This window comes from Dendrobates tinctorius, unplaced genomic scaffold (genome assembly GCF_039654945.1).
Source record: "Dendrobates tinctorius isolate UK_male_01 unplaced genomic scaffold, ASM3965494v1 ptg000060l, whole genome shotgun sequence".
Lineage (NCBI taxonomy): Eukaryota > Metazoa > Chordata > Amphibia > Anura > Dendrobatidae > Dendrobates > Dendrobates tinctorius.
The window spans coordinates 56,342,372-56,367,729 of record NW_027361728.1 but is presented as its reverse complement, the minus strand read 5'-3'; the positions used below and the strand labels follow the sequence as shown (position 1 = coordinate 56,367,729).

The following is a 25,358-nucleotide window of genomic DNA, read 5'->3' as shown; positions in this document are numbered from 1 at the left end:
AGGCAACCACGGTCGCCAGGCAGATAATTCACGCAGCAGACTTTGTAGTGGACTCCTCTTTTGATGTCTCCAATTGCGCTGCCCAAACTGCCGCTAATGTGATCTCCATTAGAAGAGCCCTATGGCTCCGCTACTGGCGGGCGGATGCCACATCTAAAAGATCATTGACTTCTCTCCCCTTTCAAACGGGTCGTTCTTTTTGGAGAGAAACTGGATCAGCTCAGTTCTGATGCTACCGGAGGAAAGAATTAATTCCTTCCTCAACAAAAGGCTGTTCGGCCGTTTCGCAACCAACAGCCTCCGCTACCTTCTCTTCCGGATCTGGTCCGTCTTCGCGAGGAGACAGAGGCTCCCAGGTCTCATACAGACCTAACCGTTCTTGGAAACCCAGGCCTAGGGCTTCTGGATCCAGGGGAGCCAGATCTCATAGATCTACCCAATGACTTGTTGCGGTATCCGGCGGATGCCGACAGAGTTGGCGGTCGCCTACTTTCCTTCAGCCACACCTGGCTCGCAGTCGTCCACGACAAGTGGATCAGGGAGCTGATGTCCTCCGGATACAAGATAGTTTTCCTCTCCCCCTCCAACTCGCTTTTTCCTTTCCTCTCCCCCCCCCCCCCCCAAAAGGAAAGACAAGAGCCTTCCTTCGGGCTGTTCAGGCTCTCTTAAAGGATGGAGTCATCATTCCGGTCCCTCATCACGAAAGGTTCAGAGGATTTTATTCAAACCTTTTTGTGGTTCCAAAGAAGGACGGGACAATGCGATCTGGATCTCAAACTGTTAAATCCGTGCGTCACGGTTCGGCGATTCCGATCAGTTGTCGCTTCCATGGAAAAAGGAGAGTTCCTAGAATCGATCGACATAAAGGACGCTTACCTTAACATTCCGATCGACGTAAAGGACGCTTACCTTAACATTCCGATGCCCGTCTCATCAGCAGTTCCTGTGTTTTGCAATTCACGAGGAACACTTCCAGTTCGTTGCCTTGCCCTTCGGACTCGCCACTGCCCCCAGGGCCTTTACCAAGGTCATGGCCATTCTCCACTCTCGGGGAGTATTGGTGTTACCGTATCTGGACGACCTGCTCATCAAGGGTCCGTCCCTTCCAGCCTGCAAGGAATCTGTGGAGATAACAGTAAATACACTTTCGTGCCTGGGGTGGAAGATAAACTTCGCAAAGTCTTCCCCGAAACCGGCTCAGCAGATTTCCTTTTTAAGAATGATCTTGGATACTTCCCACGGGTTGGTCATTCTCCTTCCAGAAAAGACGCAAGCCTTACAACAGGCAGTGCGGACTCTTTCCCGTCCAGCTTAACACTCCATTCATTTCAGCATGAGAGTTCTCGGAAAGATGATAGCTGCGATGGAAGCAGTTCCATTTGCGCAGTTCCCTTACAGCATACGTTGCTGTTAGCTTGGGACAAGAACACGTTCTCCGTGGACTGTCGGATCCTTCTGTCCCTGCGGGTCAGGCAAGCCCTCAGGTGGTGGACTCTGAGGTCCTCCCTGAATCAAGGGAGGACTTTTCTCCCAGTAAGATGGTTCGTTGTACGCAAGTCTTCTCGGCTGGGGTGCAGTTTTTCGTCCCCACACGGCACAGGGTCGTTGGTCGACCCGAGAGTCACGTCTCCCCTTCAACATTTTGTAGATATGAGCGATCAGACTTGCTCTACGGAGTTTCCACCATCTCCTCGCAGGTCACCCCATCAGGATCCAATCCGACAACGCCACGGCTGTAGCGTATATCAACCGCCAGGGAGGTACCCAGAGCAGGATGGCCATGCACGAAGTAAGTCACATCCTCCATTGGGCCGAGACCAACCATTCATCCATCTCAGCAATCCACATCCCGGGCGTAGAAAATTAGGCGGCGGATTTCCTCAGTCGCCAAGGCATTGCCTCGGGAGAGTGGTCTCTTCATCCGGAAGTCTTTCAGCAGATTTGTCGTCGTTGGGGGACTCCGATTGTGGACCCCATGGCTTCAAGACTAAACAACAAGGTGTCTCGGTTCATTGCCCGATCTCGCGATCCATGCGCCATCGGAGAGGACTCCCTAGTTCTGCCATGGCACAGGTTCCGGCTCTCGTACATCTTTTCCCCTCTTCCTTGCTTCCGAGGGTCATCAAGAAGATCAGAGTGAAGGGTGTACCAGTGATCCTAGTCGCGCCAGATTGGACGCGCTGAGCTTGGTATGCAGAACTAATATAACTAGTCGCCGACGTCCCCTGGCGACTTCCAGATCGCACGGATCTGCTTTCTCAGGGTCCGATTTACCACCAGAACTCCGGGGCTCTGGCTTTGATGGCGTGGCCGTTGAATCTTGGCTTTTAGCACAGGCTTGGTTCTCTCACAACGTGATTTCCACCATGATTAGTGCTAGGAAGCCTGTGTCCAGGCATATCTATCACCGCACCTGGAAAATCTTCTTTTCATGGTGCAAGGATCATGGTCGATCCCCTCTGGTGTTCTCCATTCTGGCCATATTGGAGTTCCTTCAATCCGGATTAAAGTCAGGCCTCACGCTTATCTCGCTCAAGGGCCAAATTTCTGCCTTGTCAGTGCTTTTTCCAACGCAAGATTGCCACCAAACCTCACGTCAAGACGTTCATTCAAGGAGTTGCCCATGTGGCACCTCCTTATAGAAGGCCATTGGAATCATGGGACCTTAACCTGGTTCTCGGGGCCTTACAGGAGGTCTCTTTCGAACCGCTGCAGGACATGTCATTGACCGTCCTCTCTTGGAAGGTGGTCTTTCTAGTGGCAATTACGTCAATCAGACGAGTTTCGGAATTGGCAGCCCTGTCCTGCCGCTCTCCGATCCTGAATTTTCATCAGGACAAGGTAGTTCTCAGGACGTCTCCGTCTTTCCTGCCCAAGGTCGTCTCCTCTTTCCATCTCAGCGATGAAATTGTTTTGCCTTCCTTTTGTCCGGCGCCAGTCCATCGCATTGAGGAGGCCCTCCACACCCTGGATATGGTAAGGGCGCTGAGACGGTACATCTCACGGACAACTCCCTTCCGCAGGTCCGATGCCCTGTTCATACTTCCAGAGGGGCATAGGAAGGGTCTAGCTGCTTCAAAGGCAACGTCAGCCAGGTGGATTCGCTCAGCGGTTCAGGAATCCTACTGTGTCAGGAACGCGCCTGTCCCAGCGGGGATTAAGGCGCATTCTTACCCGGTCAGTGGGTGCCTCTTGGGCCTTTCGGCACCAGGCCTCGGCAGAACAGGTCTGCAAGGCTGCGACTTGGTCCAGTCTGCATACTTTTCCAAAACATTACCAAATTCATTCTCAGGCCTCTGCGGATGCAGCTCTCGGCAGACGTATCCTGCAATCGGTAGTACCTCAGTGTTGACTCAGTGGTACATGGGGTATTAGCAGATGTATGCTCCCCACCCAGGGACTGCTTTAGGACGTCCCACTGTCTGTGTCCCCCAATGAGGCGTAGGAGAAATGGGGATTTTTGTGTACTCACCGTAAAATCCATTTCTCCGAGCCATTCATTGGGGGACACAGCACCCGCCCTGTTTAGCCTACTTGCTCATTTGTAGCATTCTTAGGTTTTGACAAAGTTATTGTTGACTGTTTAAGCTCCTACTGCTTTTTTCACTGAACTGGAGATATCTCATCCAGCGAGAGGGTGTATACTGCAGGGGAGGAGCTAACTTTTTTTTCTGCTTTACTTAGTGTCCTCCTAGTGGCAAGCAGCATAACACCCACTGTCTGTGTTCCCCAATGAATGGATCGGAGAAAAGGATTTTTCGGTGAGTACACAAAAATCCCTATTTTTTCACTCATTACTTTTGGGATATTACTAGCACTTGTTTTTCCGCCACATTGCTTCGGTTCCTGTGAAGCACCTGAAGGGTTAATAAACTTCTTAAATGTGGTTTTGAGCACCTTGAGGGGTGCAGTTTTTAGAATGGTGTCACTTTTGGGTATTTTCTGTCATATAGGCCCCTCAAAGTCACTTCAAAGGTGATGCCTCCTAAAAAACAGGTTTTGTAAAATTTGATGGAAACATGAGAAGTCGCTGAACAACTTTTAACCCTGCTAACTTCATAACTCCCCCCCCCCCCCCAAAAAAAAAATTATGTTTCTAAAATTGTGCAGATGTAAAGTAGACACGTAGGAAATGTTATTTATTAACTATTTTGTGAGACAGCTCTCTGATTTAAGGGTATAAGAATGAAAACATTGAAAATTGTGACATTTTCAATTTTTTTTTTTTTTTAAGTACATGAATGCAAGTCACATTGAAGAAATTTTACCACCATGGTGGTCATGAAAAAAAACAAATCTCAGAATCAGTGGGGTATGTTGAAGCATTCCAGAGTTATAACCTCATAAAACTACACTAGTCAGAATTCTAAAACTTGGCTTAGTCAATAAGGTCAAAATTGGCTCGGTCATTAAGGGGTTAAAGCAGTTCTCCAGTGTTTGTTACTGCTGAAGCGGTTCCACAAACACACGTTTCCTACCTCTAGTATACTTACCAGCCGAGCGTCTACATCCGTTTTTGGTGCTTTGCAGCTTGTGACCTGCCAGATCGCTTCTGGTAAGACGAAAGTCAAAACTCAATGTAAGTCTATAAGAGCTAGAATCTATAGTTGCAGCTGAACACTGTGTCTGCTAAGTGTAACACCAGGGGGAGGGAACTTACATTAGTGGCGTCACTCCAGCGTTAAGGCTGTGTGTACACGTTGCGGATTTGCTGTTGGAAAATTCTGCACGGATTCTTCCTCTCTTGGCAGAAATCCGAGTTGAAAATCCGTGCGTTATTGCTGCGGATTTGCAAGCTAAATAAAGATATATTATTTAACAAAAAAAAATAAATAATTGTGATGTCATTTCCTTGTCCAACCTCTTCTTTTACATTCTCAGTTTTATATAAATCAGCTTCCCTACATGTCTGACAGCCATTCCAGTGTCAGTTGAATTGCAACCAGAGTACACCTCATTCTACTTAATGTGCTTCTGACTAGGGGATCACCTGAACCGAATCTTATTTAACAAAGAAAAATATAAAAAGCCCTGTGGTGTTCACAATCATCTTGCAATAGGACAAGCTGGATGGCAAAACATACACCTTTAATTTTTTCAGAGAATTTACTTTAGACCCAAACTATTTTATATTTTTGCAAGGGTAACAGTAAAAAATGGACCCCAAAATTTGTTCTGCAAGTTCTTCTGAATACACTGATACCTTACTTGTGGGGAAAATCTAAGGTTGGGGTGCACAGCAGGGCTCAGAAGGGAAGGAGTACCATTTGTGTTTTTGAATATAAAATTTGCTGGAATAATTAGCGGATTCCATGTGGCGTTTGGAGAGTCCCTGATGTGCCTAAACAGTGACCCCGTTTTGGAAACCACACCCCTCAGGGCTTTTATCCAGAGGTATAGGAAGCATTTTGAACCCACAGGTACAAGAGTTTGATAACATTAGGTCGTCATTAGTGTTGAGCCCAGGTGCTCGGGTATACACCGAATATTGCGGGTGTTAGAGTCCTTGTCATGGATGTTTCTTAGCTGTTGGACTAGCCATCATTTCTTTTCTTTTTTTTTTTTTTTTTTTTTTTTTTTTTTTTTTTTTATATCATTAACTGAATAGCAAAATTTAAACACTTTATCACTGTGTGTAATAATCCATTAACTATAAAAAAAAAATCACATAAGTTATCCTCTAACTTATTTTTAAAAAATGCAAAAACTTCATTATGTGATAAAACTTAACAATTTTTGAAGAAGTAATATATAAAAGAAAGTCCTATACATTTGGTATTCATTTAATCAAACCATCCATCAGAATAAATCTGAATAAAGTTATATATTTTTAACCGGACAGTGAATCACATAAAAAGGTTTTTATTCTTTTTGTTATCCTCAGAATTTCTTTTTTTTTAGTCCTCCTTGTTGTTTTTTTTTTTTTTTTTGCTGTTTTTAGTATTTACATTGCAAGCTAAATGATACAAAAAAATTCTCTTCCTAAAAAAAATTAAAATCCACATCTGTTGGGGAATGTGAAAGTACTTTGAGGTATTGACACTCTGGCTCTGGCAGAATGTCTCCTAGTCTGATTTTTGCATATGGCCTCTGTTCTGGCTGAGTCACATCAGGTCTCTACAGACAAGGTATTGCTTTTAATGGAGGACAGGCAGCTATATAGCCATGACATTTTCACATGTGAAAATCCTTTAACTCATTCCCAACATGTAAGGCCTCTTTCACACTTCAGTTTTTTAGCATCAGTTCAAATCCGCCAAAAAGTCAGACAAGCGGATCCGTTCTCAACTCATGCGAACGGATGGCACAAACGAGGAAATATAATGGAACTGCTGGCCGGGAAGGGGGGGGGGGGGAGAGAGAGAGAGAGAACGGATGCAACGGACAGCAATCCGTCACAATCCGCCATTAATGCAAGTCAATGGGGAAAAAAACGGATCCTCAAAAGAAAATTGAGGATCCGTTTTTTTCAAAACCTGGCGGATTGTGACTGATTGTAAAAAACTGAAGTGTGAAAGAGGCCTAACATGCATTTACACCATGTCTGTTTCCTCTCCTTTGACGCAACGCAAGCTCAGCCTATATTTGTATGTGTGTGTATATGTATGTGTGTATGTATATGTGTGTGTGTATATATATATATATATATATATATATATATATATCTCCAGAAGCTGAGCCAGTTTCTTTGTTTTTATTCAGCTATCATCTGCATCTAACAGCCATGCTCCGCCCACAGTTAAGCTGTTAAATGCTGCTGCCGATCTCTGATGTGGGCGCGCCAATGAATTGCCATGACAACTGTGCTCCTATGAAATCCAGCCCGTGGTACTATGAGATTGCACTATATCGTAGTGTTTGGTTGATCGCCGTTTCACGTCCCTTAATAAGGGGACTACAAAATACAGGGAAAATAGCTTTGATTTTTTACAATAGCCCCGTGGCCCTTTCTTGTCTACCATTTAAAAATAAACACGTTATCATGTCCATGAATGTTCAGACAATCAAAATATAAAATTAATGAACCAAATTCGCAAATGAAGTAACAAGGAAAAAAAAAAATGCTAGATTTTTTTTGTCACCGGTATGTCACAATAGAAAGCAATATAAAGCAGATAAAAACGAAAAAAAAAAATCCTCACACACAGTTCCATCAACGGAAAAATAAAAAAACATTTTGGAACATGGTGAAATACATGAGAAAAATGTATTTTTCTCACTTAAATATGGTAAAAGACAGGTATCTTAATCATATCGATATGGAGAATTACGGTATATATTACGGAGTAACTTTTCACCATGAATGAACAGGGCAAAACTAAAAAAACAACTGCAGAATTGCAATTTTTGCACAATTTCACTGCACTTGCAATTTTTTCCCTCTCTTTCCAGTACATTCAATGAAGTAATTCAAAATTGCAACTAGTCTCACAAAATTAAGTTCCCATACTTCTATGTGGATGTAAAATAAAATAGTTACGGCTCTTGAAAAAAGAGGAAGCCATACTGGAAAATTGCCTCATTAGGAAAAGGTTTAAAAAAATAAAAAGTATAGATCTTGGAATTCAGCAATGGGGGAAAAAAGACTGAGAGAAGGGATTAACTTTAATTACTACCAAATATAATTTTTTCAAGCTCTATTTTCTGTACATTATATCTTGTCTGGGCTGTTATCTGCAATTTTAGCTATGCATTACAGCAGCTATATGGACCATATTCAGCAATAATGTGGAGATGTTGCTCATGTTCCCAGCTATTGTAAATTCTGCACTTTACCAGCTGTGGTTGTTTTGTTTTATTCACTTAGGTGATGTGGAGGAACAAAATCCATTTTTTTTTTTTTTTTTCAAAGTTAAAGCAAAGTAGATATGATTTCAATAAAGGGAACCTGTCTCCTGTTTTGGCCTTTCAGGGCTTATCTACAGCATTCTATAATGCTGTAGATCCGACTTGTGAGATAAGAAAAATAACTTTTATTATACTCACCGGGGGGGGGGGGGCTCTCCGGTCCAGTCCGATGGGTGTTGCAGGTGTGGGTCCGGCGCCTCCCATCTTCTTGAGATGCCGCCCTCCTGCTTACTTCCTCGCTCCCGGCATCGCACTTCTGTGCAGGCGTACTTCTCTGCCCTATTGAGAGAAAAGTACTGCAGTGCGCAGATGCCGGGAAAGGTCGGAGAGGCCCAGCGCCTGCAGTACTTTTCTCTGCTCTCAACAGGGCAGAGAAGTACGCCTGCGCAGAAGTACGATGCTGTGAGCGTTGAAGCAAGCAGGAGGACGGCATCACAAAAAGATGGGAGGCGCTGGACCCAGACCTGCCACATAGAATGCTGTAGATAAGCCCTGAAAGGCAGCAGCCGCATCTTATAGCGGGCAAAACAGGTGCACTTTAACTAAAGTCTCAGCTATGCTGCACTGATTTTTTTTAATATATATATACACAATGTAAATTTAAAGTAAAAGTCTAAGCTCCTACAGTGTGGAGAACAGCTTAATGCTGCTACTTGGCTGGTGTGCGTGTTTTGGAGTTGGTATGAGCACATGACAACTGTTTAGGCATGTGTGAACCCGGTAGGATTTTCAGGAGGAAGTTGCTTTAGGGCACACTGGTGTCTTGAAGCGTAGTTTTTGTAATTTTTTCGTGAAATCTTTGGCCAGACTTTTTTTTTTTTTTTTTTTTAAATATAACTTTAATTGAATAATCTAGTGAGCTTCAAGGAAGCTGCCTGAAGAATGGTGACTTCTTTTATCTACTTTAAGTCTTTGGAAACTTAAAGCTCAAAAGACTGAATGTGTGCACAGCAAGTTATTTTTGCATACCAGTGCATATGTTCCTCCTTTTGAACGTTTAGTTAGAGCTAACTACTGGCGGGTATTGGAGTGTACCAGCTGGGAAGAAGTCGTGAGCAGTGCCGAGAAAAAGATAACACATTTCCTTTGCGTTTTAGGCAAAAAAAAAAAAAAAATGCAAATGTTTGGGCACCCTGCATGGTTAGTAAAATGTAGCACCCTCTTTTGAAAGTATCACAGCTTGTAAACAATTTTTGTAGCCAGTATGTAAAATGCTGTGAATAGTGCTGCCAACAGGTGCTTACCCATGTGAATGACTAGTGCTTACTGCCGTCGCCTCAGTTGGCGAGCTGTTCTTTTTCTTAAATTGTGTTTTTAATATGTCCATGCATACCTTTTGATCAATGTGACAAAAGCCTTCTTTTTTAAACTCATCGGTCCACTTCACAGGACTTGTTTCGAAAATGCATGCTTGTTTAGATGTTCGTTTCCATTCTTCTGATGCTAAATTTTATAGCGGTTGCAGGAGAGGTTTTCTTTTCGTGACTCTTCCATATAGGCCATATTTGAGCAGATGTCTCTGAACTGTAGAACAAGGTACTACGATTCCAGAGTCTCCTAAAGCGTTTTGAATGTCTTTTGCAGTCGGGTTGTGATCTGCCTCTATAGCAATCCTATGAGCAGGTCGCACTGAAATTTTGCTTGGCCTTCAGACCTTATCTTGACCTCCACTGTTTATCTGCAATTTCTTAATTCTCTTCAAAATGAGGAAAGGGCAACTTGAAAATAATAATCTTTTATTTTTATATAGTGCTAACATATTCCGCAGCGTTTTACAGTTTGCACACATTATCATCACTGTCCCCAATGGGGCTCACAATCTAAATTCCCTATCAGTATGTCTTTGGAATGTGGGAGGAGACTGGAGTGCCCGGAGGAAACCCACGCAAACACAGGGAGAACATACAAACTCCTTGCAGATGTTGTCCTTGGTGGGATTTGAACCCAGGACCCCAGCTAACCACTAAGCCACCGTGCCGCCCAGTGAAAAGGCTTTGCTATCTTCTTATAGCCTTCTCCTGTACATAGTGTTAGGTAGCTGCTGAGAAGAACCCATGACTGCTGGTTTTGACACAAGGTTAGAGGAGGCTGGCTTTTTATAATGGTGTTAAATTTGTATCACCAGGCCTTTTGGCCTTTTCTAACGATGATAGTGAACAAGCCATAACCCTAAACCTATGTTCACACTTGCGTTTTTTTCTATGCCAATTTTAAGCTGCATTTTACAATACTATCAAATGCACTGAGATTTATGAAATCTCATGCCTACACGTCTTTATTTTATTTATTTTTTTCCTGACTAATTTGTAAAACTGCTGGGTTTTTACAGTGCTTTTTTCAACCATAGAAGGTAATGAGCAAGTGCAAAAACAGCAAAAATGCAGATATCAGGTTTTAGTGCAAAAACCTAAGGAGGTTGCATCATGTTTTTTTTTGGGGGGGAGGGGGGGGCGCTAAACATTATTAGCATGCACAAGTGACAATAAAAACGCAGCAAAACCTGCTTTTTTGTAAGCTGTCAAGAGAGCAGGTTTCGTCCTCAGAAAAAAATGCACCGTGGGAACATAGTGTGGCGCTCCTGAGGCTTCAGTCACCACAGAGGTACTGCACCTCCTCCTGAGTTGTGGTGCCCCACCATCCAGGTAAGGTGGGAGCTCCTAACCACGCTCCAACACTCGCATCCCACACAACATGGTAGATCAGCAAAGCCACATTGCGGCTCCTTGCTTAGAGAGTAGCAGAGCACCTTTGGTGGTTCCCTGCTTGGAACACGAAACGTGCTGGGAGGCGGGTAGAGTTTAGAATACATAAAGGGCGGGAAGGGTTAGGTAGTCAGTCAGTCAGTGAGTGGGAGAGAGTCACTCGGAGAAGTGTGAGGATCCCTGGAAGAGGGATGGAGGAAGGAGTGCTGCAGCTGCCTCAGTGATCTAAGCCAGCTGGCACAGGAAAGGAAAGAAGGAGAAAGACATTTGACTGAAACCTAACCTTCTATGAGAGAGAGGGATTAGTACGGAACAAAGGAGTAAGGCTAAGTGCACACGTACCGGAACTCTCGTGGAAATTACCGGGAGAATTCCGGAATTCCATTCCGCGGGAAAATCGCATTTTAAATTCCCGCGATTTTCCCGCGGAAAAACTAGCATTTTGCAAGAGTATTTAGCATGCAGAATGCTAGCGTTTTCCAAGCGATCTGTAGCATCGCTTGGAGAACTAATTGACAGGTTGGTCACACTCGTCAAACACAGTGTTTGACAAGTGTGACCAACTTTTTACTACTGAGGCCGCCTATGCAACATCAGTAGTAAAAGATAAAATGCAAAAAAAAATAAAAAATGGTGTTATTCTTACCTTCCGACGTCCCGCGCATCCGTTCCCAGTAATCCTTTGCAAAAATGCCCGCGATGGCGTCCATTCTCGCGGGAGCGCGATGTCTCGCGGTAATTCGCGATGGCCGCGAGACTTCGTGATCCCGTGAGAACGGACGCCATCGCGGGCATTTTCGCAAAGGATTACTGGGAACGGGAGCGTGGAGAGAGGCGGGAAGGCTGCGCGGGTAACCGGAAGGTGAGAATAACAATATTTTTTATTTTAAATTCTATTTTTTACAGGGATATGGTACCCACAGCCTGGAGGACAGTCTCCTCTCCTCCGGACCGTGGGTACCATCCGCAATTGTTCTGCTTACTTTCCGCATGGTGTGCACGGCCACATGCGGGAAGTAAGCGGAACAATGCATTCCTATAGATGCGGGATCGCCGCGATTCCGCAAATTAATGAGCATGCTGTGTTTTTTACCGCGAAGCGATTCCGCCGCAGTAAAAACCGCAGCATTAGCACAGCATTGTGGAATCCCATAGGAATGCATGGGATGCTTATTTTTCGCGGCAAAATCGTGCGGTTAAAACCGCCGCGGAAACGCGAAAAAAACGCCACGTGTGAACTCAGCCTAAAAGGGAACACAGAGGACGTGGGTTAGAGGAAGAACCCTGCCTAGAAGTTCCAAGCGCAAGGCCGGGGCCCGGTCCCCGAGGTTGTATGGATACTGAAGGTCCTGCAGCAGACACTGGTGGAGTAGTGGGCTGTAAATGCACTACTCCCATCTAAGACTTGGGGGCACAACAGCAACTTGGATAGTGAGCCGGGACTCAGGAGTAAGGAGTCCCCGAAGCAGGCTACAGCTGTCTGCCGTACAAGTAGAGTTCTTGGGAACATCTGTAAGGAGGCACTCCAGTGTAACTCAGTGCTTGGAGTACTTCACTTAAAGGCGCTATAGAGGAGACGTTCAGAAAGGTACATGTTGGCGGAGTGTTGGAAGGGGAGCATCCTGTCGTGCCTGGAGGTTGACTGAGCCCAGGACCCGGAGGACACAGCACAGAGGCAGGCATCTGTGTGAACTGCAGACTGTGAGTAAAGCTTTGGAACTACATGCCCTGGTGTCCTCCACTTATTCCCGCACTACTACATCTGGGCACCGGCCTCTACACCGCCTGTGCCTCTCCTCCATTGCTACATCTACACTGCCCTGGGACTACAGCTCCACCTGTGGGGAGCTTCACCATCTTGGCTGCAACCCACCACCAGTCCCAGAGGATCTGCATGCAGCGTCAGCCTAACACCTTACTTGCCGAACACCACAGGTGGCGTCACGGACTATTCATAAACTTTATTTCATTGTTCATTCATCCCCTTTTTGCCATGGAGCCCCAGGGCCACTGACCGGGTCACAGCTTCCGTGACAACTCCCATTGAGATCAACGGGCCCGGTACCGAGTACCCCGCTAGGCCCAGGCTAATTAACCCCTTTAACCCCAAGGGTGGTTTGCACGTTAATGATCGGGCCAATTTTTACAATTTTGACCACTGTCCCTTTATGAGGTAATAACTCTGAAAAGCTTCCATGGATCCCGATGATTCTGTTTTCTTGTGACATATTGTACTTCATGTTAGTGGTAAAATTTATTTGATATAACTTGCGTTTATTTGTGAAAATGGAAATTTTGCGAAAATTTTAAAAATTTCGCTGTTTTTCAACTTTGAATTTTCATGCCCTTAAATCACAGAGATGTGGCACACAAAAAACTTAACATTTCCCACATGTCTACTTTACATCAGCGCAATTTTGGAACCACAATTTTTTTGTTGTTGTTAGGAAGTTATAAGGGTTAAAAGTTGACCAGCGATTTCTCATTTTTACAACACCATTTTTTTAGGGACCACATCACATTTGAAGTCTCTTTGAGGGGTCTATATGATAGAAAATACCCAAAAGTGATACCATTCTAAAAACTGTACCCCTCAAGGTGCTAAAAACCACATTCAAGAAGTTTATTAACCCTTCCGGTGCTTCACAGGAATTTTTTGAAAGTTAAGGCCTGTTTCACACATACGTTTTTGATGTTAGTTGCAATTAGGATGAAATTTAAAGGAACCGCTGAGAGAAGAGATATCTATCTCTCCCGGAACGGCATTCAGGGTTAAAAATGTTCCCGGAGAAAAGCTGCCGGGCCTGCGCAGTTGAAAATAGCAGACCATCAACAAAAAAAAAGTTGCAGAGTCCGTCTCATCCACCCGGGAGACGCTAAAATATTGGCGAATCCGTCAAACGGGTGTGACGGACGACCGTCAGTCAAGATCCGCCACTAATGTAAGTCTGTGGGGGGAAAAAAACGGATCCGCCCCTTCGGCGGATCCTTTTTTTTTTTTTTTTAAGAAATTGGCAGATTTTGACTGACGAATGCACTGGGATGGGCCCATTTGGTCTTGTAAACTGCGGTGTCTGTTCACATGGCATGCATTTTGATAGCGCTGGGCAGCCCGCCTGAGCTAATAGAAGGGTGTCACTACTAGGCTGGCCTGGATGCTGTGCATAGCCATAGTGCGAACAGCGCCGCATACAAGTTTTTTATTGTGCATTAACGTACCAGGCAACCGCCCCCTCCATGTATTGGTAGGCTGTGAGCGGCTGTTTTATCGGTATTCTTGCACCTGTGTTGCCGTCTTAATTATATGGGTCCACTGCATCCTGCATTTGTCTGGAGGCCTGGACGGGTAAACCTTTTTGCTCTTTTGCTGTTTTCTAATATTGGAGGATTTTTAAGTCCTCTTTCTCTGCAATTTCAGTGGGCGGATTTTGACTGACGCCAAAAAACTGATGTGTAAAACAGGCCTTAATTGGATCTGAAATAATTTTTTTGTGAAAAAAAATTTGTTCATTTGTTTTATTTTACCAAGGGTAACAGGAGAAATTGGACCCCAAACGTTATTGTACAATTTGTCCTGAGTACGCCTATACCCCATATATGGAGGTACACCACTGTTTGGGCGCATGGCAGAGCATGGAAGGGAAGGAGCGCCGTTTGACTTTTTCAACGCAAAATTGGCTGGAATTGAGATCGGACACCATGTCGCGTTTGGAAAGCCCCTGATGTGCCTAAACAGTAGAAACCCCCCAATTCTAACTCCAACCCTAACCCCAACACACCCCTAACACTAATGAAATAAATACATTTTTTTAAATTATTTTTCCCTGATTAAGGGGGGTTTGAGTTACTATTTGTAGCGCGTTTTTATGTTTGGCAGCTGTCACACAGTAAAAGATGCATTTTATTGCAAAAAAAAAAAAAAGTTTTTGCATCACCACATTTTGAAAGCTATAATTTTTCCATATTTTGGCCCACAGAGTCATTTGAGGTCTTATTTTCTGCTCGACAAGTTGATGTTTTTTGGTACCATTTTCGGGCACATGACATTTCTTGATCGTTTTTTATTGCGATTGTTGGGACGCAGAATGAACAAAAAGCAGCAATTTCTTTGGGGGGGGGGCGTTTACACCGTTCTGCGTGTGGTAAAATTGATAAAGCGGTTTTATTCTTCAGGTCAGTATGATTACAGCGATACCTCATGTTTATCATTTTTTTTACTTTTTGGCGCTTTTATACAGCAAAAACAATGTTATATAAAAAAAATATATTTTTGCATCTCTTTATTCTACGAGCTATAACTTTTTAATTTTTTTGATGACGCTGTATGGCGGCTCGTTTTTTGCGGGACAAGATGACGTTTTTAGCGGTACCATGTTTACTTATATCCGTCTTTTTGATTGCGTGTTATTCCACTTTTTGTTCGGCGGTATGATAAAGCATTGTTTTTTTTTTACTTTTTTTTTTTTTTTTTTTTTTTATAGAGGTTCTCTAAAGGGGTTAACTAGCGGGACAGTTTTATAGGGCAGACCGTTACGGATGCGACGATACTAAATGTGTCTACTTGGTTTTTTTTTATTTACATAAAGAAATGAGTTTATTGGGGAATATGTTTTTTTTCCTTAGGAGTTTTTTAAAATTATTTTTACACATGTTAATATTTTTTTTTACTTTGTCCCATGGTGGGACATCACTATATAGTGTCATTGCTGATCTGACACTTTGCACAGCACTGTGTCAGATCAGCGATCTGACAGGCAGTGTAGGAGGCTTGCCGGTGCCTGTTCTCAGCAGGCACTGACAAGCCCTCCCTGCAGGAGCCAGAAGGACCCTGCTGCCATCTTGGATCTGGGGCCTGCAGGGAGGAGACTCTCGGAACAATGCGATCACATCGCGTTGTTCTGAGGGTCTCTGTGAAGCACGCAGGGAGCCCCCTCCCTGCCCGGTGCTTCTCTATGCCACCGGAACACTGCGGTCATTTTTTATCGCGGTGTGGCGGGGGTTAAAGTGCCGAGAGCGGTCCCTGACCGCGTTTGGCACTTAGTGCCGGGTGTCAGCTGTGATCAGCTACGCTCCCCCTGTCTACGGTCATAGGGGCCCGGGTCACCTGGACGTACTATTCCGTCCAATGTCAGAAAGCGGTTGGGGTCTGAAACCTTGGTCAAAGTTATCTTAGCGCAAATCTCCGAAGGTGCCCAAACGTTTGCATTGGGCCATTTTCCTTTTTGTAATTTTTAAATTATGGGCAGGTCTTTCCTTGGTTTCTCTGGATTAGAGCAGCAGAAAGATAAGACTCTCCTACAGTCTCACCCCCAGAGCAACTGCATCTCATTTACTGAAAACTTTTAACACTGATTACACAAGAGCCACAAGACTGATTTCTTCACCCTAGTTATCATTTTTAATCCGTGCCAGCATGACAGTGTGTAGGCTACATAGCAAAATCCTGCTGACAGGTTAGCTTTAAGGCTATGTGCACACGTGTGGAATTGCCGTGGAAATTTAAAAAAAAAAAAGCATTTTGCAAGTGTAATTAGCTTGCAAAATGCTAGCGTTTTCCAAGCGATCTGTAGCATCGCTTGGAAAACTGATTAACAGGTTGGTCACACTTGTCAAGCATAGTGCTTGACAAGTGTGGCCAACTTTTTACTATTGATGCTGCCTATGCAGCATCAGTAGTAAAAGGATGTAAAAAATAATATAAAAAGTTATTCTCGCCTTCCAACGGCCCCCGATCTGCTCTGCGGCGCTCTCTGCATCTTCCAGTCCCAGTAATGCTTTGCGTGAAGGAACTGCGATGACATCACGCTCGCGAGAGCGCGACGTCATCGTGGTCATTCGTGCAAAGCATTACTGGGGCCGGGAGCGTGGTGAGAGGCGGGAAGGACTCCGGTGGCTGTCAGAAGGTGAGAATAACAATATTTTTTATTCTATTTTTTACAGGATTATGGTACCCAGAGCCTGGAGGACAGTCTCTCATCCAGTCCCTGGGTACCATCCGCACATGAAGCGCTCACTTCACGCATGGTGTGCATAGCCACATGCGAAAAATGAGCTTTTCAATGCAATCCTATGGGTGTGGAATCCCATCGATTCCGCAGCGGAAAAATCCGCAGCATTGGCACAGCATTGCGGAATCCCATAGGGTTGCATGGGATGCGGTTTTGCATTTTCGCGCGTAAAAAGACGCCACGAAAACGCAAAAAAAGCTACGTGTGAACACAGCCTAACTGTCCCAGCAAAGTGAAATTTCTTAGGTCTAATGCACATGTTGCTTATTTCAGCATTTTTTGCCTATTGTAATGACTGGGGAAAAAACATGTAAAATTAAAAACTTGTTTTTTTTTTTCGTACAGTGTTTTTTTTTTTTTCCTGCAAAGAGAAACATTTTTGTTGGAGAAGATGTCTGAAACAAATATTTAGTGTGCACACACTCTAATAGGATAAGTGTGAAGATAAAAAAAAAAAAAAAAAAACTTAGTGCAAAATCTTTTAATTTTTAAACATGCCTTTCTCCCCCTGGTCTTCTCATTCATCGGTGGTCTGTCTTTAGTGATGACATTTCAGCTTACCTAGGGAGGGGAACTATTCCTGCTTGTTAATCTGGATGAATAAAAAACATGTATGAAGTATATGACCATTTTAAAGAGAATCTGTCATCAGGATTTGAATTTATTTTAGTGTGTCACAAATCTAAGTTCCCAGCCCCTAGCATTATACTTAACCAGCGGCCATCTTATTCTTTTATTGTCGCGTCTCTGGTTGGCCTCGAGCAATTTGTGACCTGCTGGGTCTCTCCAATTGTTGGGCGATCCTGGAAGTCAGTAATCGGTGTAAAGCTGGAGTCACACATAGCGACTTACCAGCGATCCCGACAACGATATCAACGTGTCAGGATCGCTGGTAAGTCGGTATGTGATCGCTGGTGAGCTGTCACACAGACAGCTTCACAGCGATCAGCATGCCGACACCGAGGTGAGGAGCGAGCCCGGGAGCAGCGGACAAGTGTGCCTTCTGTTCCAGTCCTCCACCAGCAGAGGGTGCGCCTGCATCCCCGGCCTCTCCTGGCGGCGTCCTGCTGCCTCCTGGTCCCCGCGTCCCTTGGATACCCAATGTGTACGTTAGTTACCAGCTGATCGCTGGTCTCCCGCCTGTCACACGCAGCGATGTGGGAGATCAGCGACGAAAAAATTGTCCAGAGGTTTCTTTCAGCGATACTGGCAGGGGGGCCGGTCGCTGATCGCTGTCACACAGCGATCTCGCTGGTGAGATCGCTGTTGTGTCACAAAACTTGTGACACAACTCTCTGTGTGACGGGGCCCTAAGTCTTTGAGAGCCAGAAGGGGACCTCATAGACTTAAAGCTTGTGACCCTTACCTGACTTCTGGTTAGTCAGAAGTTGCGATCACAAGATGGCAGCGCAGGAGTGGATCTGGGAACAGCTGAAGACATCGGCTGGTAAATATAATAGGGGGAACTTGCTTTGGTGGCACCTCTCCAGCGCTGGGAGAGAAAAAAACAAAACTGAAGTGGTGTTGTAACATTTCTCTGAACATTACTTACTTGTTTCAGCTGGCAGAAAGCATACACGCTGCTTCAATGTCCATATGAAATATAGGAATTTTTTGGAGTACATCCAGTGTTAACAGACCCCGGGGAGGTAAAAAATTTTTTGAAAAAATCATGAATGAAGAGGAGATTCTTTACTCATTCATTTAATTAGTGAAACTATAATGTCCGATTCTTTTTTTTTTTTTTTTTTTTTTTTTATAATAGTTGTTTGTCATCAGAGTTGTACTTCAATTCACCTTTTTGGTTTTTTTTTTTCTAGTATTTCACTGTTTTGATATCTGGCAATTGCATGCCAAAGTGTGTAAAAAGTTTCTTGCAAATCCAGTAATTATATAACATAGATGTGTGCCCGATGCTATCGCATCGGGAGGGCAGTAACATCACGAGGGGGGCAGCTATGTGGCGCTGGGAGTGGCGGCCCACCCACTTCCGTGCAGTCACAACCGGCAGGAAAGACAATGTTTTGCGGTCTGTGCTGGAGATTGTGTGCGGCACCCAATCTCCAGCACAGGCCTCAAGCCGCTGTCTTTCCTGCCGGCTGTGACTGCACGGAGGTGGGTGGGCAGGCAGCAGCTGGATCTGGCGCGTGTAGTCAGGCAGTGGGTTCTGGCGGTGGTCTGGCAGCAGCATCCCTCTCATTTCTCCCCCCTCATTACACCCTCTCGTCACATCCCTCTCACAGCGGGTAGGAAAGACGGTGTTTTGCGGCCTGTGCTGGAGATGGTGTGCGGCGCCACCGGAGGGTGGCCGCACCCAATCTCCAGCACAGACCTCATGCGGTCTTTCCTGCCGACTGTGACTGCACGGAGGTGGGTGGGCAGGTAGCGGCGGGGTCCGGCGCGTGTTGTCAGGCGGTGGGTCCTGGCGGGGGTCTGGCGGCATCACCCTCATTACACCCCGTTCTTTACACCCCCTCGTTACACCCCTTTCACAGCCTCGTGATCGCAGCGGCGACCTGGGTCCGAGCGGCAACTGGGATCCGAGCAGCGGCCGGGATCGCAGCGGCGGCTGGGATCCCAGTGGGGTTCAGGATCGCAGCGGCGGCCTGGATCCGAGCGGCATCACTTGGGTGTTCCAAAATGGCGGTCGGTTTACTTCCGGTGCGGCGCGTTGTATTGTGGGATTCGGGGACATCCAGACGGCAGTGGATGATGGACAATTTAAGGCAATCTAATATATAAAGCTCTATGTATGTATGTATGTCCGGGATTGTGAAAAATGAGGATGAATGAACTCATGGAGATCAACATCCAACACTGCAGAGACACCATCACGTGTTTCTCAACGCAGTGATTCTAGAGCACTGCCCCCATCCCTTATGGGAAATATGCAAAACAGAAGCCTGTGGATGGATACCATGTTTTGGCATAGGTGGTTTCCTTCATTGGAGACTGCCCTTCCGGTGGTTGTTCCTTCCCGGGGAAAGACCTGGCTGGTCATTGCTTGCGTTGAGAAACATGTGATGGTGTCTCCGCGGCTTCTGTTTTGCATGTATGTCCGGGATTGGCATCCGCACCGTTGCAGCTACAGCCACAAAATTTGGCACAGTCACACGTCTGGACCCCGAGAGCGTCATAGGCTATGTTGTGAGGCGAAATTTTAACCCCGCGCGTTCCAGTTGACCAAACAATTTTGCCCAGATCTTCATAATGGGGGGAAAAAGTGAAAGGAAAAGTGTTGGAGGCAAATTGACAGCTGCCAGATGTGAACAAGGGGGACCTAAAGAATGAGAGCGATGGTGCCAAAGAGTATATACCGTACAGTTGCTAAGGTGGGGCCCTGACATGAGATACTCGCCACACACGGGGATATGAACACACACTACCACGTGCTTCAACACATACACCACCCTCAGCACACATTTCACCACACATACACCAACCTCACCACACAAAAGTCGCCACTCAAAACTGGCCACGCTGTCCCAGAGCTGTTTAAAAGATGAAAAATGATCTGTGATTGGTTGCTATCAGCAACAGTTTTCTTTGTAGACAGTTGTGGTAACTGAGGCCTATTATTCTTATCATTTCTATGGTGTTATCGTCCTTCAGTAAAGCTGGAAATAACACAATTTATTACCGTGCCAACACAGACCACCCTCTGACACAGACTGCAGGGGGAGCCCATTATCACACAGGATAGGATTAGATACATGGTTCCGCAGTCAGTATCACACAGGATAGGATTAGATACACGGCTCAGCACACAGTATCACACAGAATAGTATTAAGGCCCTTTTACATTTAGCGATGCACCAGCGATCCGACCCGGTCAGGATCGCTGGTGCATCGCTAAATGATCGCTAGTGAGCTTTCATACAGAAAGATCTCACAGCGATGCAGCAGCGACGCAGCGCACGATACTCACCTTTCACACACAGCGATCCTGACGTCCTCCCGCCCGCCTCCACGCGTCACTCGTCGTCACAGCAGGAAGCCCAGCAGGAAGCGCCCGACGAGAAATGGAGCCGGACATTCTCGCGCGATCAGCGATGGACAGCGGGGGAGCCGGTCGCTGGTAAGTATCACACATAGCGATATCGCTAGCAATATCGCTATAACGTCACAAAACCAGTGATGTTTTAGCGATATTGCTAGCGATATCGCTTAGTGTAAAACCCCCTTTAGATACACGGCTCAGCATACAGTATCACACAGAATAGTATTAGATACACGGCTCAGCAGTCAGTATCACACAGGATAGGATTAGGTACACGGCTCAGCAGTCAGTATCACACAGGATAGAATTAGATACACGGCTCAGCAGTCAGTATCACACGATAGGATTAGATACACATCTCAGCAGGCAGTATCACACAGGAGAGGATTAGATACATGGCTCAGCAGTCAGTATCACACAGGATAGGATTAGATACATGGCTCAGCAGACAGTATCACAAAGAATAGGATTAGATACACAGCTCAGCACACAGTATCACACAGGATAGGATTAGATACATGGCTCAGCAGTCAGTATCACACAGGATAGGATTAGATGCACGGTTTTTATGTGCAATATAATCATTATAATTTGTTATAACTAACCACAGTTGGTTACTATGCCCAGGCAACGCCGGGCTCTTCAGCTAGTTATATATATAGATAATTTGGTGTAAATCTATTTTATGTCTTGCAGCATCTGTGTACGTAATGTAGTGTTAAAGCAAGTTCTATTACAAAGCAACGACACAAAGCATCCGAATTTCCTTCTTCTAAAGCTGTCCCAACGTGTATGTTCTAAATTAAGCTAGGGCTGGTGTGCTTGATAATCTGTGTACAACAATGTAGAATATGCTAGTGTTCTATGAGCAAAAAAAAACAACTAAAATCTTTATTTTGGCTTTCTTAATTTGTAATTCAGTTCATAATTTCTTTTTGTTTGTATTAATCTTTCATAGGGTGAAGTTGAACAAATTGCAATGATGAAACCAAAAGGACAAACTGAGCATGATGAAGGAATGCTGGAATATTTAGAAGACATTATTGGCTCTGGTAGACTAAAGGAGCCAATTGAGCTGCTTTGCCGCAGAGTTGAAGCCTTAAATCAGCAGAGAGGGGAAAAGGTAAGCAACTATGTTTACACACAAACCAATAATATATTACTGTGCTGAATACTGTTTTTTACTGTAACTATGCAAATAACTGCAGTACAGAAATGCATTCTTTTGCTCTTTGGTGAAGGCACAAGACAGAGAGAGTTTTTGTAAAATGCCGCTTTAACAGGGAACAAATAGAAAAGTTACAACTGCATTGTTTTCTTTTGGAAAAGCTCAATAGAGTGAAGCTAGTGGAAAAAGAAAAGGATGCTTTAGAAGGCGAGAAAAATAAAGCCATTGAATTTCTTACTTTGGAGAATGAAGCGTTTAAAAAGAAGAATCAGGTCTGCCAATATTACATGTAAGTGACAGAACGGGCAATAAGACTAAAACTTGGTTGTCAAACTGTCTGCACATCATCTAGTCATTACTAGTGATGAGCGAGTATTCTCGTTGCTCAGGTTTTTCTGAGCATGCTCGGGTGTCCTCCGCGTATTTTGGCGTGCTTGGATATTTAGTTTTGGTCGACGCAGCTGCATAATTTGCAGCTGCTAGACAGCTTTAAAACGTGGGGATTGCCTGTTTGTTAGGGAATCCCCACATATATTCAGGCTGTCTAGCAGCCGCAAATCATGCATCTGCGTCGACAAAAACGAAATCTCCAAGCACGCCAAAATACTCGGAGGAAAACCTGAGCAGCGAGTATACTCGCTCATCACTAGTCATTGCAGCTTTTTTTTTTTTATGAAGGTGCAAGTTGGCATATAAGAAAATTTGATTGCTTACTACTGATAACATTGACTTTGCACTGGTTCTGTTTGTTTGTCACATTACATTTTTTTGTATTGGTATTCACAAAGTACCGTATTTTTCGCTTTGAGACGCACCTAGATTTCAGAGATGAAAATAAGAAAAAAAAAATATTTTGAGCCAAATAGTGTGATAAGGGGGATCTGTGGATGTTCTGTGAATTACAGTACAGTGCCTGCAGTACCGTATATTGCGACTACCACCCCCCCTCATCCTCAGGAATACAGCCACTTACTGTATACATAGATGTATTCTGAAAGATGAGGGAGTTGGTAGTCACATTTGCAATAAGCACTTTGGCCTCTATATTACAGTGTATTTCTTTATCGCTTCATTGGGGACACAGATAACCATGGGTGTATGCTGCTGTCGCTAGGAAGCTGACACTAGGCAAAAAAGGAAAATAACTCCTCCCCAGCAGTATACACCCACTGACGAGCACCAAGTACCTCAGTTTAAGCTTAGTGTCTGTAGGAGGTGGACCTGCATCTGATCCCAGATCTGCATTTTCCTTTTCAGGTTTCTTGTTGTATGTTTATTAATCTTTTCTCTTTGTCTTTCAGGTTCTTCATTAAGGTAACGGTGTAATTTCTCACCCTGTTTTCCTGTACTTATGCGATCAAGAGAGCAGTGTCATGTCACCCACATTGGACCTACAGGCAAGTCCTAATCCCCTGTCACCTTCACTGGTGTTTCAGGGTGATTCCCGGTGGCTGATCCTAGACTTTTCCCCTCCCCATCCATCTCTTTGGAGAGGGCTGGGAGGAAGACGGTGGTCACCAACAGTGGCCTTCCCACTTCTTGTAAGGGGTTGATACCGTCTTCTGCACCGTCCGGAGACAGTGTGGGAAGGAGGATTTACTATTCCAGTGGCCCCCATCCACCCGGGGGCTCCTGAAGATCCTCATCGGTGAAGAGGATCGGGGCTCATCTTGCAGGTATGTATGATTTACAGACACACCCTCTTCAGCCCAATAGAAGGGCGATTCGGCCAATCAGGGGTACTTTCACTTCCCTCACCGGCCAGCATTTCAGGCATGCCCAACACAGCATCGCGCTTACTGGGACTCAGCACTGCCGATTCTCCGTTACAGTTTGTGTCTCAGCAGACAGGATCGTCTCTGCAGTTCTCTGCTCATCGTAGCCTCTCCACGCTGGGTACAGGGGGACTCAGTCAGCCCAACAGTCCTGCTGATTATCGCTGTTAAGGGGTAGGCTGTACCCTCTCTCTTCCTATCCAAAATAGCCCTTCCCAGCAGTCTTAACAAGGCTGGACTTATGCCTAACCCCAGGGAGGTTTCTCTTTGCCTCTCTAAGCCCACTGTGATTCACTACGCCTGTGCCCTCTGCAAAAGAAAGTGTTCTTCAGGCCAGCCTTCCTCTTTCTGCCTGTCCTGCAGCCATGTCTGCCCCACAGGAGCCACCTAACGCCCGGGATAAGAGCACACCCCCTACCTCCAGAGTGGGCTGTTGCCATGTCACTTTTGTCAGGTCAGAGACTGACTATCACAGTCCCTGGTCCAGGTCGTGGATCGTCTTCCACATTTGTCTGCCACCACCAGTGCTCCGAACGCCTCCCACGGTGATTTGCACGCACCTGACCACAATCTTCTCAGGGACAGATTGGGTGCAAAGCAAACAAAGCGGAATCTTTGAAGTTCCTCCTCCAGTTCCCCGGGTCCTTCTGCATCCTCTAGGATGCCCTCCTCTCCCCATGCCCCCTCCTCGGAGGCGGCCTTTGGGTCGGATGCGGATTCCCAGTCGGAGTCCGATTCTGACCAGGTCTCAAAAATGTGGGATATGGTCAATAGCCTTATCTTGGCAATTGCCCAAACCCTGAATCTACAGAAGGAAGAGGCAATTTCTCAGGAGCACTCCGTTTCCTTCAAGCGGGTTAAACGTCCTTCCTGGACTTTTCCCAATCACAGGGAATTTGAAGCGATTATGGCTAAACACTGGGAACATCCTGAAAAGTGCTTCCCGGGAAAGAAGCAGCTAGACATTTTTTATCCCTTTAGCCCAGTCCTCGTTGGTAGATGTGGAGAGTCCCCTAATGTGTACCCGCCAGTTTCTCGCATGTCTTCCAAGACAGTCATGTCTCTGCTGGACGGGGTGCGTCTCTAAAGGACGCTATGGATAGGCAGATTGGGTCTTTGGATAAATCAACCTTTAAAGCGGCTGACACCTCCCTCTGTCCCATCTTTTCCTCCACCTGGGTGGCAAAGTCCTTTTGTGCCTGATCAAGAATGCTTCGCCAAGGCATCTTAGCGGTAGCTCCTCCGGATGAGATGGCAGACCAGATTGCCCAAGCCAGCAAATATTTTCTGACCGCCTCTTTGGATGCGGCGAGTTGTTCCACCAAGGCAAACAGCAACATCATTGCTATATGCCGCATCCTGTGGCTGAAAGTGTGGAATGCAGATCCACCCTCAAAAAAAAGTTTCTCACTAACCGTGCCTTTTCAAGGCACTAGGCTTTTCGGGTGCAAACTGGATCAGATAATTTCGAATGCTACTGGCGGGAAGAGCAACTCTTTCCCCAGTCAAGACCTAAGCGTCCTTTCAATAGGAAGAGGTTTCTTCATTTTCGTTCCTTTCGGCTTTTCTCTTCTTCAGGGACTTCCTTACAACAGGACCGATCTTCCACCCAAGGGGAAAGGAAAAAGCCTTCCTTCAAACCTGCAGCTCACTGGAAGCCAAAAGGTCACCCCTCCAAGCCCTCTGGGTCCCGCTCCAACAGGTTCTCCTCAACGTGACTGGTCAACCCCACCTGGGAATCTTTCCAGGGTGGGAAGCCAGCTTCTCTTCCAGGATGCATGGTTGTCAGTGGTCGACTATGCCTGGGTCAGAGAGATGGTTACGTCCGGGCACAAAATCGACTTTTCTTCCTTCCCA

At 45.4% G+C, this 25,358-nt stretch overlaps 1 protein-coding gene across 1 annotated transcript in view; it reads left to right on the top strand.

The window, feature by feature from the left end:
• SMC4 (structural maintenance of chromosomes 4) overlaps positions 1–25,358 on the top strand; it is a 164,083-nt gene that overhangs the window by 29,767 nt on the left and 108,958 nt on the right. The window contains exons 6-7 of the mRNA XM_073578967.1: positions 21,517–21,681; positions 21,888–22,015. Coding sequence (XP_073435068.1) covers positions 21,517–21,681; positions 21,888–22,015 — 293 coding nt within the window. The remainder of the gene's footprint in view (positions 1–21,516; positions 21,682–21,887; positions 22,016–25,358) is intronic.